General features: G+C 43.7%; 1 protein-coding gene across 6 annotated transcripts in view; it reads right to left on the bottom strand.

Annotated features, from left to right (window-relative positions):
* Window positions 1–20893, bottom strand: part of PTGFR (prostaglandin F receptor) — a 54133-nt gene that overhangs the window by 27390 nt on the left and 5850 nt on the right. Inside the window, exons 1-2 of one of the 6 annotated variants that reach the window (XM_084755776.1) lie at window positions 10495–11008; window positions 8273–9142 (exon numbers count right to left, since the gene is read on the bottom strand). In XM_084755776.1, coding sequence (XP_084611902.1) covers window positions 8273–9070 — 798 coding nt within the window. In that variant the 5' untranslated portion in view covers window positions 9071–9142; window positions 10495–11008. Of the gene's footprint in view, window positions 1–8272; window positions 9143–9713; window positions 9830–9867; window positions 9893–10021; window positions 10093–10353; window positions 10456–10494; window positions 11009–20893 lie in introns of those variants that run through there. The other 5 variants (XM_084755780.1, XM_084755778.1, XM_084755781.1 and 2 more) reach the window with 5 other exon arrangements.

A 20893-nucleotide genomic window follows, 5' to 3' on the forward strand; every position in this document is an offset into this window, starting at 1 on the left:
TGAATGCCCTGGAACTCTCGTTGTAAACCAGGCTAGCCTCAAACTCACAGAAATTTGCCTGCCTCTGCCTCTCAAGTGCCAGGATTAAAGATGTGCACCATGGATGCCTGGCGAGATCTCCACTCTATGAGAGCAATTCCTTCCAATCATGTGGCCAAGAGCAGAGGAAAGGGGGCTTGTTAACAAGCACTGTCCTCACCCCCTCAAAATCAAAAACCTTACACCTCTTACTTTATCTGAGCTACCCCCTCTCTTTGGGAAGGGAGCTAGTCTGTTTCTTCTACTCCCTGGCACCACTCACAGCACCAAGCATGGTACCCTATGATTCCTAACAATTTTTGCTAATTTTACATTGATTCATTACCTACAGTATGAGAGTTTTCAAAACAGAGCAAGATGCAAATGACTGGCAGGCACCATCTGCTTCTGAGGAGACCCTGAAATAAGGACCAGAATCAGAAGCAAGTAAAAATGTCTTTTAAAAAGTTCTCTGAAACTATAAGCTTCTGTCATGTTCCTCTGTGGCATGCAGCCCATCTTAGTGGTGTGGGCAATGGCATGAAAATCAGGATGATGAGCAGAAATCATGGCGATAGTTTTACAGAGTTTTTATATTGTACGTCTATTGTGTGTTGATTGCTCTGTTACAGCTTTTGGGAAAGTCCAGTGATTTAATCCAATAATACCTCTGACTAAGTATAATTATTGAAATCGGTTCCCGTATGTGCAAAATTAGCCCAGGACAGCTCCAAGGTCACAGCAAGGGCATGCTGAGAACGACAGTCCTGCTCCTAGCCTGTGCTCTCAGTAAGTGCTCTCAAGGGCTGGTGTGATTTGCAACAATGCCCAAAAAGCTAGAATAGTTCCTTCTGCAGAACCCAATTATCTGTCTCCTTCAGCATCGCACCACAACCCCACTCCCTCTGGCTTTTATTTGTGGATTCAATAGCTGAGAACAAGTGAGGAAACTGCCTCCCTGTCCCTGTAAACCACAACTGTATCCAGTCCTCTTTGGCATTCACACCCTCACATCCAGGTCAGAGAACAGACAGAGCAGCAAGTTTGCACAAACTTTGAAAGATATGTTTACAAGGATCAATAGACAAATTTCTCCCATTCTTTCCTGAACACGGATAAACAATATGGTTGTGCCAGGACAAGTCAATGTGGCTGTTAACACCTTCCAAAGCAAACACAGATGTGAGTGCATTTTATGTACCTCATGTCCATGTAAGTCCAAGCACATAAGCTTACATATGGGGTTTCAGGGAGATCTGGAAATACTCACCTCTTGCATTATACCTCAGATGTATGAAGACTTAATTATGAAGCCCACCCAGGAATGTACAAGACTTTAACAGCACAACAGTATAACTCTAATTCACATGTTTGTGACTTGTTTATACTTGAATGGTTCAAGCAGTGTTTATAAGTGTTGTCTCCATGTCTGTGACATCTTCAGGCATTTTTATGTCTTCTTGAAAATATGAAATCTTGTTTCGCCAAGAATAAATGAACTTAAAATAAAAAAGTCTTCCAGACCACCATGCTCAGTTGGTTTTTGTGTAATTTCTCAGCCCAGCAGTGTCTTTTCTCTAACTAACCGACCTTCACTGGGTAGATTTTTCCATGAGGAAATATCTTACTCTTCCCAGTCAAGTTCAGTCCCATGGGCAGAGTGCAATATATTTATCTGGTCCTATTTCAAATCTGTATGAAATACTCTTCAATGCAGATAGGACGTGAGCAGACAGACATGGATCTCTGCCCCAAGACAAACTCTGCAGGCAATTAGCTTTGAACTGGAGGTTCGTACACTGAACACTTTCCAAAATGTGGCAGAGAGTGGGTAGCAGTACCAGGCAGAAGCCGAGCAGCCAAGAAACAGTGAGAAGATCCCCCTGGAAGCAGGGAGGACATGTGGGCATGTCCCAAATGACACAAGGGGCAGAGTTCTCCAGTCTGTGTTTATCTATCACTATAAAATGACCTCAGGAAGAGACAGTGGCATGATAATGGGCAAGGTAGCTACCCCACAGCTGAAGTAAATATCCCCAACAAGAGTCACCCAAGGGTCCCTCTATGGGGTGCTTCCATATCCACAGACATCCACCCGTCTGTCTGGTTATCCTCAGAAGTGATTTCTAAATATAAAGTGGGTCTAGTCTTCTAGTCTTACTATACAAATCAAGTACTGGAAACATAACTCCACTGGCACAGTGCTTGTTTATGGCCAGGAATCCTTGGAGTCCATCTCCAAGCACTGTATAAATCAGGTGTGGAGGCCTACACATGTAATCCTAGAACTGAGGAGGTGGAGACGGAAGCCTGAGGTAGTCCTTAGCTACCTAATGAGTTCAAGGCCAGGCTGTGATGTCTAATACCTGCCTCAAAAATATATATAAGTCAAGATATAAGTAGGAATATATACATACATACATACATACATACATACATACATACATACATATTTATTCAATCAGTCAGTGAAGACATGGCATTACCAAGTTCAATTTTTGACAAATTTCAACATTTAGAGTAAATATTTCATTTTACGGCAGTGAGCATGCAACATCTGGAAGCCTTTTCTGGAAGTAATTTTCTCCTCTTGCTCCCTAACAAGACTCCCACACGCATTATGAGGGTGTCCGTAAAGGGAAAGACAGTGCCAATAAGGATGAAGACAGATTATAATACATTTTTATTGCATAATATTTTCATTGGCCTCAAGATTCCCCATTCAATGCTTGGCTTATTGGTTTCTGTTAAACACGTGTTGACGAATCATTCACCCCTCCCCCAATGCTTAGAAACTAAAACACAAATGCCATAGAGCACAACACCAAGAATCACTGAGACTAATTGAGGAAATCACACATGAATAGGTTACTGTAATAATACAAAAATAAATTTTCGAGCCTAGTTTATCTGTAAGATTATTATAGAGCACTGACAAGGTCCTAAATCATAGCTCAGATTCAAGCTTCAGAGAGTCTGGGGTTCTTGCAGGGGCTCTGTGAATCGGGAACTTCAGGATAGACGTTTTCGTCCTCTCAGAACATTCCAATCCAATCATGAACTGGAGCTGTAAAGCCAACCAGGCCGCGTATAGAGTGCAAAGCTGAGACAATATAGTCCTGCATTAAGCATTCCTTTGCATATTTGTGGGTTAGCATCTACTATAGAAACCAACCCCGCAGGCCCAGGGCTGGTCCAGGAACCGAGGATAGAGCAACAAACAAGGTCCCCTACCTCCTTGGAGCTCCATGCAATAGACAAAAGCTAAACAGCCGCCAGCCAAACTAAGAAAGCTTTCATACTTCTGAGGGCTTGGAGGGAAATAATGCAGAGACGTGGAGGAGAGGAGTTGAGAAACGGCAAATCTTCAGACAGCTTAGAAGGGGTAATATTTGAGCAACAGGAAAACAGTATGAAAGCTGTGAGAATGCCAGGAAAATGTTCTAGACAAAAGATGCCCAGGCTCAGGGAAAGAACGTGCTCCTAGGGGGTTCAGGTCCACTCCTGTGCCAGCCATGGTCAGTTACACCTGTTGTCCCCTACTGCGTGAGAAGGCTGCCCTCATCTGCATAGTTCAAACTGTGCTGGCACAGTAACGCTTGCCGTGTCTTTTCTTCTGAAAGGAACTGAGTTGTAGGGACTGCCTTTACAGAAGTGAAAGCCTGAAGTCATAGATCCTGCCAGGCGCCTACACTGTGACTCCCATATTCCAAACTAAGACACACTGACACAGGATGGAAAGCAGCTGAGACAAGGTTAAGTCAGCAGCAACCCAATGATAGCCAAACCCCCAGCTTTATCCAATACATGAAACAACACAGTGAGAGATCCACTTGGCTATTAATTTCAGTGGAATACCTCTTACTCAACATGGTCAAGCCTAAAAGTATCTTAATTAATATGTTTAATTTTGTAAATAATTTAATGATTGTGTATAATCTTTCTCTCTCTGTGTATGCAAATACAATATATATATATATATATATATATATATATATATATATATATATATATATGCATATGGTGCTAGAAATAGAACTTGCTTATCTTCCAATGGACTTGAGTTCAATTCTCAATACCTATCTTAGGCTGTTCACAACTATTTGTAACTCTAGCCCCTATTGGGACTCTAGGCGAGAGAAGTATGGGAGAATGGGGAAATAGAAAGATCCAGAGGGTCCTAGAAACCTACAAGAAGAACATCATGGTGGGCGGGTCTGGACCCAAGGGGTCTGCTCAAACTACTGCACCAACAAAGGACAATACATGCAGTAAACATTGAACCCCTACTCAGATCTACCCAATGGACAGGACATTATCCACAGTTGTGTGGAGAGCAGGAACTGACTCTGATATGAACTTTGGTGCCCCATATTTGATTACTTTCCCTTGGCGGGGAGGCCTAATGGCACTCAGGGAAAAAATAGGCAGGCTACCAAGATGTGACCATATGACAGGGAGGAAGTCCCTTTCTGTCACAGACCTAGGGGAGGGAAGCAGGGTGAAATGCAGAGGGAGGGAGGAACAGGAAGAGACAAGTAAGGGGATAACAATTGAGATGTAATCTGAATAAATTAATAAAAAACAATTAACAGCCTGAGAAAAATCAAAATTCAGTTGTACGTGTACAAAAGACTACATTCTTGGGTAGACTGCATTGCAAGGGAAATCATCTTGTTCCTCAGCTACTTTGTTTTCCTTCGTGGAAAAATATCCTGTGTTTCTGAAGAGGTAGTAAAATAAAGGTCTGTTTTTCTACTGAGAGATAGGTGAATTTCAACGTTTTGTTAATCTGTAGGTGCTGCCATGGGAAACACTAAAATTTAGCATTTGGTTTCAGTATTTCCTTAGTGCTTACCTACCAAATCCAGAATCCACTCTGGTCAATCATTTCCAATCTCTTGACATTCATTCTACTTAGGTTTCAATCAACCAGTCAGCAAGTATTTATTGCCCTACCAAACTGGAGAAATATGCATGGCAATTACAGTAAACTCCTTTTAAAGTTATATATTCTATGAAAAGGGCATTAAAAAGAATCGTTACATCCATGTAATAAAGGAAAAACAAAGATTATTAAAAATGTGTTACCTGAAGCGGACATGGTGGGGGATGCTTTTAATCCCAGCACTCAGGGGACAGGGCAAGAGGGTCACCACAAGTTCAAGGACAGCTTGGTCTACCAAGTGATTTCCAGGTAAATGTAGCTCAGAAGGCCATTTTGTAATTGTTGCTTGACTCTGAGTTTGGAATGAGTGTGTTTCTGTATGGAACCCTAAGCTAAATGCCAAGTGTAGGTTCTTGTATTTGTCAGCTGGAATGTTAATCCATTGAATTTAGGAGTTAATCTTATTTGCAGTTATGAAGCAGAGATGTGTCAAAAACCTACATGTTACTATTAAGTTATATTTTAAATAAATGCAATATTTACTCTTGACTTATAAATCTTAATTTCTTGGAAAAAGCAAATCCTGTTTTCCTCCTCTATGAAATGAGATACTACGCCACATGGTTACTTGCCGGAATGGGATGATTGGCAGAAACTTGACCTCATCATACAGCAGGCAAACCCAGAGGATGGCTGAAACAACTCACAGTCCCGACCAACTGAGAGGCACCTATGCTACATCGCCTATGGCTGAAACAACTCACAGTCCCAGCCAGCTGAGAGGCACCTATGGTACATCGCCTATGGCTGAAACAACTCACAGTCCCAGCCAACTGAGAGGCACCTATGGTACATCGCCTATGGCTGAAACAACTCACAGTCCCAGCCAACTGAGAAGCACCTATGGTACATCACCTATGGCTGAAACAACTCACAGTCCCAGCCAACTGAGAGGCACCTATGGTACATCGCCTATGGCTGAAACAACTCACAGTCCCAGCCAACTGAGAGGCACCTATGGTACATCGCCTATGGCTGAAACAACTCACAGTCCCAGCCAACTGAGAGGCACCTATGGTACATCGCCTATGGCTGAAACAACTCACAGTCCCAGCAAACTGAGAGGCACCTATGGTACATCGCCTATGCGCTTAACACAGGAGGAATTTACCCACTGAAAAGCATTCTGGAAGTAGTGACACATAAGTATATCAATAATTCCTAAAAGAAAAGGAAAGTACATACCACAGGAAAACCTGCTACTTTGTATGCCTAGCAAAAGGAAGGCGGCGGCGGGGGCGGGGGGGATTTCATAATAATGAAAAACATTAGAATTACTTGAAATATAAACTAAATCATATTAACTGCCTAATTAATGATAAAAGAAACCAAGATTTCAGCCTAAAGGAGGAAACGTTAAGTTCAGTACATACATGGCAAGAGTCTAGGATTCCAGTTTCACTCCAGTTACTCAAGGTCAAGAGCCAGAGCGGATCAGAACTGTTGTGATGATGAAGAGCCAACCAGCACACACGTCAGTGCCTGCCTGGGCTGTTGCAGTCATTTGTCCCCCCTCTAGTGCACTCACTGCAGAGTCCCTCAGAGCCATGACCTTCACCCTTCACTCTCAATGTTTCCTTCTCACCCGACTCTTTTCATTTTACCTCCACAAACACCTAATTAAGTACAACACACTCAGTGTCATTTCACATCTTGAAAAACGACATTATTTTAAAAACTTAAGAAATTCCTTGTGCTGGTCATGGTGGCGCACGCCTTTAATCCCAGCACTCGGGGAGGCAGAGGCAGGCAGATGACTACGAGTTCCAGGACAGCCAAGGCTACACAGAGAAACCCTGTCTCAAAAAGGAAAAAAAAAAAGAAAGAAAGAAAGAAAGAAAGAAAGGAAAAGAAAAAGAAAGAAATTCCTCATGCTAAGTATCATAAATTTAAATTCAACCACTCAAAATGAACATCGATGTAATTCAAAATGTTAGATGTGGCTTTTGCCCTTCAGTTAAAACAGGGCACAACTAGAGGCAAAGCAGATTCCAGCCTTCATTCAGCCTAGGCCCCACAGCCTGACAGCACACAGTCTTCCCGACGCTGAATGGTCATGAATGGCCTCATCTCTCTGAGTTGGACTCTTCCACCTGGACAGCCCAGGGAAAGCATAAAGCTATTTTTTTAATGACCTAACAATTTACAAAACTGAATTAGAATTGTAAAGCCATAGAGTGAAAATAAGAAGTCCTTTTATAAAACAAAGCCATCTTTTTCCTTGGCTGCTGAGTCGTGCTCACCACCTCTTATGCACATCAAGATCACCTGGGTTGTGTATGAAAGGCTACAGTTCTCAGGCAGCTGCTATGCTAACAGACCTGCAGACGACCTCCTTTAGTGACTGCCATACCTCGTATTGCTCTACCTACACCTCACCTCTCCTCCTGCCTCATTTTGACCTTGGTCCATCCTGGATGCTCATCTCTGGATGCCAGCCTGCTCCCCCACCACTGCAGGCAAAGGGATGAAACCACTTGACGCTGTCCTTCCTCCTACAGAAGGATGGTTTTTGTCTCCTTAGTTTCCTATTATCATTTCTCTCATCATAAAGTGAATTTGGTGAGTGAGCTGGGGCCATGACTTCTCTTACGGTTTTCCTGTCATCTATCTGGAACCGAATATGAATGCTTCACTTCTGTTACAAATTCCTTTGTGCCCAGATTAAATACCAAGCTGTCCCAGGCACCTGCTGGCTGCAGAGTATTTAAAGGAATGAAAGTTTTACTTTCGTAAACGTTTGACCTTCCTGCCCCATCCTACTTCTCCCCACACTGTCAGCATTGCTCTGGCCTTGGTGAACGAGTGATGTCTGTTCTGCGTTATCTGAAGGGTTACATGACCTCTCAGTTCTCTCAGCTCATCCCCATAGCTAGCAAGCTGTGATAGTTTCCTTACATGTCAAAGGCAATCCAGAGTCTGCTCTACTCTGTCTGGAAAAGAAAACCTGGGTCACTTTCTATTAAAATGCACCTGGCTATGATGCAATGGTCTATCACAATGACATACTCCATCAACATTTTAGAAGATAATAACACCCAGTATATTGAAACTACTACTTGTCTGACTTTACACTTCTCCCACATGGAGGCAGGAAAGACTGTGGTTACACTTGTTCAGAAACACATTTCTTTTAATTCGGGGCCTATGGAAAAACAAACATGTGGGTCAAACTCAGCCAGAGCTGAGCACTGAAGTCAGTTTTAGCATTTGAGACACCGACACTCTAGACCAGCAACTCCAATATTGCACAGAACATAGATACACCCAGGAAAGCAGGAAACCAGCAGTACTTTAGGGTCTTACCAGGAATGGACTCCAGCAGACACAGGAGACACACATTATGGCCAGCAGCTGAATGACCATCTCCAGGTGGTGAGACCGGCCTTGTCGGTGCTGCTGGCTTTTAAGCTTCACTCGTAGGAGGGTAACTCCGGTGACGGCGTTGCACGAGAATGAAACACCGAGAGCTAAGAGGCCCAGGAAAGAAAAGAACAAGAGATAAAATCTGTCTTCCCAGTCTTCGATGTGTTCTGTGTTGTAGAAACACCAGGTTCGGGACGCTTGAATTTGATAGTCTCGGTGTCCCAGGATGGGCAGCAAAGCCACGAAAACAGCAAACATGCACACACCGCTCAATATCATCTTCACGTGTTTAGACGTGATTTTCGTGGAATGGAATATAGGATTGGTGACTCCGATACAGCGCTCAATGGCCATCGCGCTGCCTAGGAAAAGTGGGCACAAACCAGAAAACACCATGGAGATTCCGAAAACACTGCACAGGATGTTTGATTGATCAAAGCGGATCCAGTCTTTATCGGAAGCATACACAAAAACAGCTATGCCACCATTGATGAGATGGCCAAAGAAGTCTGTGATCACCAGGCCACTAGCCAAGAGCAAAAAGGAAGCCTTTGACTTCTGTCTAAACCTCTGATATGCCTTCATGAGAATGGCAATGGCCAGGCTGTTAGATAAGATCCCCACCGTCATGAAAATTATTGAAAAAAATACTGAAAGCCGGTTCTCTGTGTGACAGGTTGTGTTCGCGATGAGTGCGGCTGCAGGAGACACTGGCTGTTTAGAACTGTTCGTGGACATCGTTGTAGAGATCGAAGCTGTCCCCTCAAGTCATCTCCTCGTCACAGCTGTGCAGTCTCCACGTGCAGACATCTGTAGCAAAGAGGACAGGAATAATAAGGATCAAATTTCCAGTCATCAGCACCCTGGGATGGGAAGGACTTGCCCAGCCCGTCATAAGTCAGGCTGCAGCACTCTGGAACCAGCAGGCATCTGGCTCTCTTCTTCTCTTTCAAGGTAAAGATGCCTGCCTGCCGCCCAGGTTGACAGCTGGCAGTTCACTTCCTGCAAGGATAGAAATCTCTGTCTGAGGCAGCGCCGCTGGCCTCGAAAATCATTTCAGGTCTTACTAAAGCACTAACAAGATTAGATTTCAATCCAATGACGTTTAGAAAGCACAGCGATCTACTAATCCTTTAAGAACTTGTTCTTTTTCACTGTGGGGCATGGACCTACAGGTAGGTGACCCCTAGGTGAGCCACCTGCTTATCATAAAACCAAAGGATTGATAGGGCAGCACACAGAATATCTCTCTCTCCCCCCCCCCCTCTCTCTCTCACACACACACACACACACACACACACATACACACACACACATACACACACACATGACTTATGACTTATGGAAGAGAGTGCTGAGTTCTGATCTAGCCTCCTTTTACCAGGGCAGAAATCCCCGCAGGAGATGAGGAAGGGGAAAGCAGCAGAAGCAGCGCCTCCTCAATGTTTTGTCCTGAAACATGCTGTCAAGTTAACTGCTGCCTCCAGTGAGAAGTACTGTACTGTTTTCCCCTAGTCTGTTAAGTCCTAACTCACCCGCGCTAGTTATGGGACCACAGGCACCCCACCTCTAACTAATTAGATTGTTTTCCCAAAGCAGTTTTCCCGGAGGGGAGGCTAGGGATCCAACAGTGCAGTGGCTTTAGGTGCCTGGAGGAAAGGATGGCTGGCCCCTCCGTGTCTTACTCACAGTTCGACTTTCGCCAGTTTGCAAACCCCAGATCCCATGGGACCTCAGCTTGCAACATCCCTCTAAACCTAACCAACATGCTGAAACTTTTTTGCAATTCCTCAAACTCCAGAGTTCTTTTCCCTCCCACCCTGGGGGGCGCCAAAGGTCTTCAGCAGCCCGGGCAAGGACCATAACGTGCCGCTGGCAGAGAATCTCAGGGAAAGAAGTGGGTAGCCCTCTTTACTCGCTTGTCTCCTGGGGGAATCTTTGCCACTGGGACCCATCCACAAAGTCCAGCCCAACCACCCTTCTCTCCCCACAGTACACCACGAACTGGGTCCCAAAGTCACTGCCAAGCGCAGCCTAAGGTACTCTCCCGCTGGGCCTCTGCAGCTGTCGCCACAGGAGTCTATCAACCCTGGGTCCGGCTGGAGAATCCAGGGGCCGTGGGAATCCGGCCGTGGGAATTCAGCCATCGGGTTGCTGGTTACCTCGGCATCCTGGGCCACCAAGTGGCTGTGTCCGGAGCAGAAGAGCACTGCGCTCCCTGTGCCATGGCGCACCCAGCCCCGCGCAGCCGCAACCTCAGGTTCCACCTCTCGCACCTCCCTAGGTCCCTTGTGCGCGCTGGATCACCGCAGGACCTACTGTGCCCTGGACTCCAAGGCACCTAGAGATGCTCGCAGCCTCAGCGGGGTGGAGGGCTGGGTGACCTCCGCCCCTTTCTCGTCTCTCTCCTCTCCGCCCCTTTTTTCCTCTGGTGTTTTGGCCACCCAGCAGCAGCAGATGCTTTCAGCCACTAGACAGCTTCGGAAAGTTTTTACTTTAAACTCATTTCCAAATGAAAGAGGCCATTTCTGAAGCTGCAAGACAGGAGTGAAGAGGGCCAAGGCATGTCTAGTCCCTGATATGTGGGGTTGTTGGAGACAGCTTAAAGGAATGAACTCATTTCAAGTGCAACCAAAAAGGGGCAAGGAAATGGGGAGAAAGGGCTGCCTGTTTGAAAGAGAATTTCGAGGCAGAACTCCCTGGGGAGTGAATTTTTAAAAAAAAGTGCTGGGCAGCTGTAAGAACAGCCTTAGGCTCCACCTTCACAGGCGAGCAGGTCCATCTAGTTAAAGAAAATGAAGGGAAAGTGCAAGCCGCATTCCTGAGCACTACTGGTCTGGTGTTGGAGACCTTTTGGGAGCACAGAAGTCCTTGAGAGACTTTCTGATGACATCACACAACAAAGGATATTGTAAAACTCAATTTGTGTTCAAGTAGAGACACACTCGTTTTCCACTAAGAATCATTTAAGCCATGTTATACCAGAAATGTATAGTGTTGGATGAACTTGTATAACGTGAGCTTTTTGCACCGTAACTGCCTTCAGCTATTAACACAGCACCCTGCACCTGTTAGCATGTCGTTTCCGCGATGCTTGTGTGACTCTGTTAACTGCTCTTAACTTCCGTTCTGAACTTGGTAAAACGCTGCCACTAGCTGTGTGAAGAAACAGCGCTACACTGTCATAAATCCGTTTCTCCATTCCAGAACCAGAAGGTGCTTCTAAATTCCTGAAAATTGAAAGGGATCATAAAGTGCAAAAGCGAGATAAAATAAATTAGCCATTAACTGTAGAAAAGACCAATCGCACACTTTCGCCCTGTGGTGGAGACAGAGAATTTTTTAATTGATATTATCATAGCATGTTTATACTGTTACTTGGGTATGATCAGAGAACTGAAAGCTTTGATTAGCAGAAAAATAGTGTGCCTGGATGGCCAGTTTCCAAAGAACAACCATGTCATAAGCCACACTGGAAATGTGGCACGAGTGCCACTCTCTCCTTTAATGATTAACAGCACTTAGTCACAGTGCAGCGTGTTGACGGTCTCCCTTGTGTTTCTCTCACTGATATGACCCTCCCCAGAGGTCTTCTCCGTCACCCCTCTGTCCTGACTGGAACAGCATCTGCTTTCTGTAAACCTTTGAATTAATAAATTCTAGAGTCGGCATTTCAGCTTTGGCTCTCTGCCACGTGAAGACAGGGGCATCTCACACCGGTTGCCGTGGCACTGCATAAACACGCGCGTCCACTCGAGTCAAATTGAAGCACTTAATAAAATCAAAGCAATAGTGATTCCTTATTTCAAAGTACTTCATAAATTGCATCAGTTTTTTCCAATCTATTCTGCATCTGTTAGTGAAATTCCTCCTTTACAACCCCATTCCTTAAACAAGACACACAGCGAACAAACTAGACACATTAATGTTAGCAGGGCAAGCTGCTATCAAAGAATAAACAATTAACAACTTTAAATGACTCTCCCAGGCCTATGTGCCACCCAAGTCTGACACCATCCCCCATTCATATTGCCAAAAAAGAAAGCTCTCCAAGACTGGCTAATGCACAGCTGTCAGACCAAAATGTAAGAGGAGAGTCTGAGAGGCCGATAAAGCCTTCTAAAATGTAATTTAGTTTTATGGTTGCACCTGAGAAGTTGACACACACATAAAGCTGTTTATGGACACATCCGTTCAACAGATTCAGTGAGAATTAGCCCTCTGCAGATGCTATTTCTAGCAGACAGATATAACTCCTGTGTGAGCAAGCATGGAGCCCTGTACTGTGTGTGCTCTGCTGGGAGATGAGCATGATTCTGGGTATGTGTGTGATGGGGTTTGGGATGACTAGTGTTCTCTTGATACTGCATGGAGACAAAGCTTTGTCACCATTCAAGGGGACAGGAAACTCATGCTCAGCAGTCACCACTCAGGGTTAGACATGAAGCAACGTAGACAGAAAATGCGCACACTCCATGACATGGAAACAGAAACAAAACTATAAAAATCAAGAAGGAATGTTGAAAATTGAGGGTTTTTTTTTATTTTAATTAAACTGCCTACAAAAATTTATTGAAATTTGCCATTGAGATGAATAGAAGGAACATGCTTCCATTTGGTTATTATGAAAATTACAAGTTATTTTTTCATTTCTGTTATGTAAATACTTGATACATAAAAGGTAATGTATGTAATACACTGTGAGTAGTGAATTATAAAACATAATAAAATTAACCCATAGATTTACTACCTAGTAAAGGATATGTTAGCTTCCTAGAGCTGTGTGATCAAGTACCACATACTGGGCAGTAAAAACAACAGAAATTCAGGGCTCTGGAGTGAGTGGCTAGGATCCAAGTTCCAGGTTAGAGGAGGAAGAATGGGTAAAAGGTTAGGGAGGGTTTTCAATAGACTCCTCTGAAGGAAGCAGAAGTTGGAAGTGGAAGGCACAGTCTGAACATATGTTGGCGTTTAGGGCTTTTTAAAAAATAAAATAATATTGTCTTGACAAGCAAAAAAAAAACCACTCAGGTGAACTATGTCTTGATTAAGAAATTGGATTCTAATGAAGAAATTCCAGTAAGAGATGCAAAGTAGATTGTAAAAATAACGTGATTTATGTAGTACTGTGAAAAAGAAATCACTGTTGTTCTGACCCTATTAAATGAGCACTAAGAGTTGACATCGAGTCAGTGAGCACCTCTTTTCTCGCCACACCCAGATCTCTGGTCCAGAGCAGTCTGCCCATTGGGCTGTCTGCCCCACTGCCCCCTCCGTTTGAGGATGAAAACAATCCGGGACACCTTCCTGCATGTCCCGCAGGACACACACCCAGGCCAGGTGATCCAAAATATCTATCTTTTAAAAAATATTTATTTTAAAATTACACTTATTTAGGTGCTTTGTGTGCGTATGGGACTGGGTGTGGTACATGGGTATAAGCATATCACAGGGTGCATGCAAAGGTCAAAGGACAATTTGGGGGAGTAGGTTCTTTCCTTCTGCCATGTGCATCTCAGGGATCAAATTCAGACCATTAGAGCTGGTGATGAGTGCCTGCACTGTTGAATAATCTCCCCAGTCCTCTGAAATGCCTTTCTATTCAACTTCTTCTCAACTTTAGTTTCTTTTTATCTCCTAGCCTTTTTACACAATAAATAGTTAACAACAACAAAAAGAACGGCATGGATGGTCTGAGATATTGTGAAAGAATGCGGGTTGGATATTGCAAAACCTTCTGTGCTCAAACCAAAACAATGCAGATGTCTGCCCTTCTTCTGGCTTAGTTCTCAGCAGAAGCCTTGGATGTAAAGGACAGCACTTTGTGTTTTCACTGAAGCTGGGGCTGCCTGAAGACTCGGGAAGAGCACCAGCCTGTCTGGTCAGACAGACTTGCTTTGCTCATTATGTTCCGGCTGTTCAAGAAGCTAACTTACTCAGCTTCTTTCTGGTTGGGTCATACATCTGTGTTTAAGCCACTTCGTTAACTCACTCATTTATTCATTTGCTCCTGAGGACTTACCATAGTATATAAAGCTGCCAATCATGTAACGACTGCAGATCGACAGCCTGTAACAACATAGACATCAATCTTTCTTGTACTGCACTTTCTTGATCCCTGAAGACTGACTAGCAGTCAGTTGTTGTCGGAGCGACTGGGGCAAGATTATGAAAGATGAAGACAATCCTGTGTGAAGTCCTACAGATTTCAGAAGCTAAGGGTGTGGACTGAAGCAAAACTTCAAAGGGTGAGGAATGGAGGTGAAACTGGGGGAGAAGTAACTGTGTAGACTGGGAAGGGTCTAGAAGCTAGGTTAAGTAAGTAGGTCAGAGTTGACAAGAGTGCTTTCTACATAGTATTTCCCAAAGGGACTAGAGTTCAGACGGGCCCATAGATCATTATCCACTTTCTGGAAGATTGACAACGTCGATTAATTATTTGCAATAAAGAATTCTGTTAAACATTTGTTTAATAGCTTTCCCAAACACGGTTAATATTCAAAAATATTATCCTCTCATGGACTAAGAGTCCAAGAAGTTGTTTGGAGGGATGGGAATGTGTTTCAGTTGTAAATGGGGGACCAATAAAATCCTATGGTGCTATAGGAAGACATATCAACACCTACCATGGACAGAGCTCTAGACACTTTACACTACTTAATCCTTGTGACAAGGCTGTGGTATGGACAGCCATATAGTGCCTTTTCATCATTGCAAAAAAGAAAACAAGGATTAAGGAACCTGGTAATTTCCTTAGGTTTCATACCATCATCGTGTGTGGGAAAACGAGTACGAATTTGGTCAATGTGCTTCATGGTTGGCATACTATCAGTCAATTTGGCTGCTTGGGAAGGTCAGACAAGAGTCGAATGAGACTAGAAACAATGAGGAAGGAGGTTGCTACTGTAATTCTGGCAAGAGTTATTGCAGATGTAACTACAGCCAGGCCATGCTGGAATACAACTTCCAGTCCAATATGACTGAGGTTTGTTACCCATAGATAACCCTGTGAAGGTGTAACACAGACAATTCCACACACGTGTGAAAAATCAGTTGATGCCAGTCCAGAGGTAGGACTATGGTGGAGTCACCCGGCAGCCGGGACAACCCAGGATCCCCAGGCCGGCAAACAGCAGGGAACAGCTCCCCCAGCAGCTCTCAGAGAACCTAACCTTGCTGACTAGGTTGCTAATCACTCTGGGCTTCTAGCCTGCCACCATACGAGACACTAAAGTTTTGATTTTCCTTAAACTCACCATGGAGCTGAGGATAACCTTGAGCTCTGATCCTCCCGTTCCATGTCTCAAGTGCCAGGGATTCAGGTGTGGACTCATGCACAGTGCCAACATGAAATCCAGAGCTTTGTATGTGTTGGGTACCACACCACTAACCTACATCCCCAGCTCCAGCTTATGTTGTGTGTACTTCTGTGTGTAAGTTTGTGGCACTTGGTTACACAGCTCTATAAAGCAAATAGAATCCTTTATTGGGCATTAGAGTCTCTGGCAAATTGTATGTTCTTGGCAATCAATCATCCCACACAATCTCCTTGAGCATGGAGACCAATGGTTGCTCTGTTTAAAGTCAGCACGGTAAAGCCCCCATCCTGACGTCTTTACCATCTCCCCTTTAAGTTTGTGTACAGTGAGTAAGCACCAGCAGAACAATAGAGCATGGGCCAGGAGCCAGGAATCCCATCTCACTACAACCCTGTTTGCCCAGACGTGTCTCCTGGAATAGCTCCTCACCCAGCGCCTTCCTATCTCAAGCCCCTACACATTCTTCTTCCTCCTTCCTCACACATACCCAGTAACAGCTGCTACTCTTCCCTGGGGAGGAGCTGGTCTCAAGCTGGATGTCTAAGCATGGCCACAGATGCCCTGTGGCAATTCCATGCCAAGGGAAGAGAGAAAGAGCCTCTAGACCACTCTCACCTAAGTACTGTAGCAGAGGCCTGACCATTTTCAGAAGTCGCCGATAAAGCATGAGTTAGAGTGTTGGAGACTATAAATTAAGAGATACCTGGTACCGTAACCACACCACAACCCTGCCCAGGCCCAGCACAGGCATCCCTCAGTGCTGTGCTGAGAGGGCAATCTTAGCAGCTCAACGGGGCTCAACAAGGACAGATGCACCACAAACCAGTAAGCAGGAGCCTAAGCACCCTGTGAGAATCAGTGCTGGCTTCATAAGTACCCCTATGTTCTAAGTGCTGACTGTGGCCTTTGTGCCTATGGGGCCCCTTGTGCTCCCTCCCAAACATTGTGGTCCTGTCTTGAGTCTTTCTCCTCCAACCAGTCAGAGTCACAATGGAAAGAGGAGCCACAGAATAAAAGTTGCAAAGTTCTGATGATTTTCAAATCAAGTAAAGTGTTCTATTTGCATATTTTAAATTGGCATTGCACAATAAAGACGGGCAGTAAACTCATGACAGTAACATGACATTTCAATTTCGCTTGCTTTGAGTACACCTGCAGTGGCCTGGCTTCCTCCCACTAGGCTTCTTCTATATGGCCCACCACTTCCCAGTAGCTTCAAGGCCGGGTACCACACCTTTAACACAAGCACCTTTGTGGGGCTTCTGAAGTTGAAGGTATGGTATAGAGTGAATAAATGAAGACCAAAAAAGTTACTCTTGATTCATTCAAAGAATAAGGTTGGAAAAATATTGAGAGAAGATATTGAGAGAAGAGATATTTTCAGCCTGAATTTTCCAGCTGATTCTCAAATCTTCCAAATGCCTCATACAACTATAGCAAAGTATCATTCCTTATTGACACTTTACTATAGCAAGAATGACACAGGTTCCTGTTGTAAACTTTCAGAATGAAAACCAAAAGCATAGCATTTTTGGTGAATGTTTTAAATGTTCACAACCACTTGTATCTCCAGCTCTATGCAATTTAAAAACTCTCTTCTGGCCTCTTTGGGCATTTGCACTCACTTGTACATAGCCTGGTGCTCACACAACACACATATACACTTAATTAAAAATAAATCTTTTTCTTAAATGTGTAAAAAGAATTATACTTTCTGAGTATGATTTCTTTGATAACAAAAGAACATCATTTTATGAAAACCTTAGCCATACCAATTTATTGCCAAAATGATGTCCAAGGTTATGCCTGAGAAATAAGACCATTTTATACACTTGGAAACTTGTTCTTTTCTACAGTTAAATCTTTTCTCTCCCTGGATAATCAGCATACAGAAACGTCTCCTTCCATAATCCCTCTTCCATATCTACTTGCTTGCATCATCTCTGCCACAGTTAATGGTTTAATTAGATACAGATTCTGAACATCTCTGTCATTTTTTTACATTACCAGCAGGTCAGTGTGCCGTCATCAACCGCATACTTGATTGTATTACGTAAGTCACCTGACCCTTTTGAGTTTCCAATGTTTTATCTGCATCCAAGAGAGTAACATGGAAACTGTTAGAAGGGGAAGAGATAGATAAGCTACAATCATCCCTAAGACTATCAACCAAAGCTGTCTAGAGAAATAGAGCCAGCAATGCGGCGTGTGTGTATATGAGCATGTGTGCATGTCTGTGTGCGTGTGTGTGAGTGTGTGTGTGTCTGTATTTATCTGTGTGTGTGTGTGTGTCGTTGTGTCTGTATTTGTCTGTGTCTGTGTGTCTGTGTTTATGTGTGTGTGTCTGTCTGTCTCTGTGTGTGTGTGTGTGTGTGTGTGTGTGTGTGTGTGTGTGTGTGTCCGTGTGTCTGTATTTGTCTGTGTCTATGTGTCTGTGTCTATATGTGTGTGTCTCTGTGTGTGTGTGTGTGTGTGTGTGTGTGTGTGTGTGTGTGTGTGCACACGAGTACGCACGCCCATATGTAAAACAAGAAGAAACAAGATAAGGAATTGGCTCACTCACCTGATGAAGATGAAAGCCTAACAGACTGGAGTCCCAAAAGCACCAACAGTACCTTCCCATCCAACTGCTACCAGACAGAGATGCGGATGATATTCCAGCTGCAGCCTGAGGACCCCCAGCTGCCAGGGGAGGCTGATCCTTGTGTTCTGTTTACATTTCCCCACTGGTTTGGAAGAGGCTGACATTGTTGAGATCAGCTTGGTTTACCTAAATGTCACTAACTAAAAGATTAACCTCATACAAACATCCAATTAACTTTGGTATATTCTCCCTATGGTACAGACACTTTGGAGCTGAGTTCCCAGGGGCAACTGATTCTAGCTTTTTTGTCATCACTCTGCTGATAACTAAGTCCCTTTTTCTATTTTCTATTGCTATAACAAAAATAAGAAACAGCCACCTTGCGGGAAGTTTTGTTTTGGCTTCAGTTCATAACAAATTGGCCATGCTGTTTGGGCCTGTGGTGAGGTCCTGCGTCATGGTAAGGGGGCAGGTAGTACAGTGTTCCCCTTATGATGACGAGGAAGCAATGAGAAGGAAAAGGGAGAAACTAGAATTTCAATAGCTCCCGGGAAGGCATATTACAATCACCCTTTATCTGGACTCCATCTGCAAAGGGTGCCACCACCTCCCAATAGGGTCATGGGCTCTTGCCTAAGACTTCTACACTTGGGCTGTCAGGGACTTTTGATGTCTAAATCCCAACTGTGGCCATGCAGGGCTTCTTGCCTCTGTCTTCTAACCTTGGAGCGACTCCAATGGCCTGAGATCAGGGCTCCACTTATTTAAACCAGCTGGATCACCCCATGCTCATTTCACAGTTCCTCTTTCCTCCTACTTCAAGTCATGCCACACAGTGTTGAGTGATTAATTAATCCACATCAGTTAATCAACACAAAGTGTTTCTAAAACTCAAATTTGGGGTTACCACCTTCAATAATTTCTAATTAATCATCAGTAGTATTCTCTTTCTGTAGTTGACAAGACCTCCTCCACTGTAGGGCTCAGCCCTTTTCCCTTTATCTTCACCTACAGGCAAGCCTAACTGCCTTCCAAATACACCCTAGACTTTCTCACATCCATGCCTATGCACACATCAACTCCTCCTACTACTACTGAAATACCCTAACATCAACTCTCTACGTGTAAATCTTGTCTATACTGTAAGGCCTATCCAGCAACCCTCTTCTCTCTCCAGCCTTACCCAGATATCCCTTTTACCTATTTCCAAGCTGAAATCTGGACCATGAAATAATTACAGAAATAATTTTCATTCTTCCAATGTTAAAACTGTGTGTTTCAAGATGGATATGTATGTTGTATCTTATTACTCCTGGTCACTGTTCATTTCTTAAGAGCTGATTGAATGTTTTAATGGGTAAAGACAGATGCTCTGCAAGTGGCTATGCAGTGAAAGTCTTGAACAATTAGATCTGATCGGATGCCACTGGAGATATATAGCTATAGAGAGACATATAACACATATTTCTCTGGCAGAACCTAAGACATTCCTCCAATCCTGTGCCTTAGCCTACTGTAGGCAACCTCTCCTTTACACCCTGTAAGTGGCTAGGAATCCGAACAGCATGGCACTCCGTACACATCACCAGAAGTAGACAAAAGAGGAGCCTGTTTGTCCACAGCAGACAACTTGGATAACAGAAGACTCAGTTGAGTAGACCTGCGGAATCTAGGGCTCACAAGGCACCCCTTGAAGACAGTGCTTTCTAGACCCCTTCTGTTGACACTGCAGGACCCTGAAATGCCTTCACTTCCTATCAGATCAGACTCATAAGCTGTAAAAAGTAAAGTTAACGGGAGCCAGGCAAGGCAAAAAACACATCTCCCCACCAAGCTAATTCTAACACTAGTCTATTCATGGAGTCAACAAATGTTTGTTTATTTAGCTTGAAAAGTTTCTAGCTACAGTTTCTGGAGTTTGCATAGGTTGTTTTTGCCAAATTTTAAATGAGTAAGATATCATTGATAGAACAGGCATGATAAACATAATCCAAATACAACACAAGAAGAAAGTGAAGTTGAACTCACAATTACACCACATCTGCAGGTGATTTTAGAATTTAATCGCATCCAGGGTGTGGAATGGAAAACACATTGGGTAAACCCTGCTCTAGTTGAAAGGCCCAAGGTACTTGGAATACAAAATAACCACTGGGTCAGCCCTGTGCTGGCTCCAGCTGCTGTGTGCCTGTGGCTTTCCCTTTCCAGGACAGCTACTCCAGAAGGGCATGCTATGCCAACCAAAACTGTTTTTGATATCCTAGTCTCACAAAAAGAATCAGCATAATTTCAAATCCATCAAATCGTCATGTAGATGATACCAAATGGGTGTCCCATCACCCAGAAGTGTGTGCTTTAAAAAAAATTAAGAAACATTCTCAACAAGATTATCACATTTTGACTTGAAAACAATTGAAATTGTATTAAAAAAAATAAAAGAGCAAATCATTGAAGGAAACTTACTCAGATTTGAATTGGTTGCTTATGTATTTACATCCCAAATCTATGAGAAACTGGGTTAGTTCTCTCTACAATACAAGTTCTATTGCAGTGTACAACACAGTACGGTGACTATCATAACAACAGATTATAAAAAGTCTTGAATGGTCTCAATGCAAAATAAAGAAACAAATGCTTGAAATGGCAGAAATCTAATCA

The sequence above is a fragment of the Acomys minous genome, assembly GCF_964271855.1.
Source record: "Acomys minous genome assembly, chromosome: 14".
Lineage (NCBI taxonomy): Eukaryota > Metazoa > Chordata > Mammalia > Rodentia > Muridae > Acomys > Acomys minous.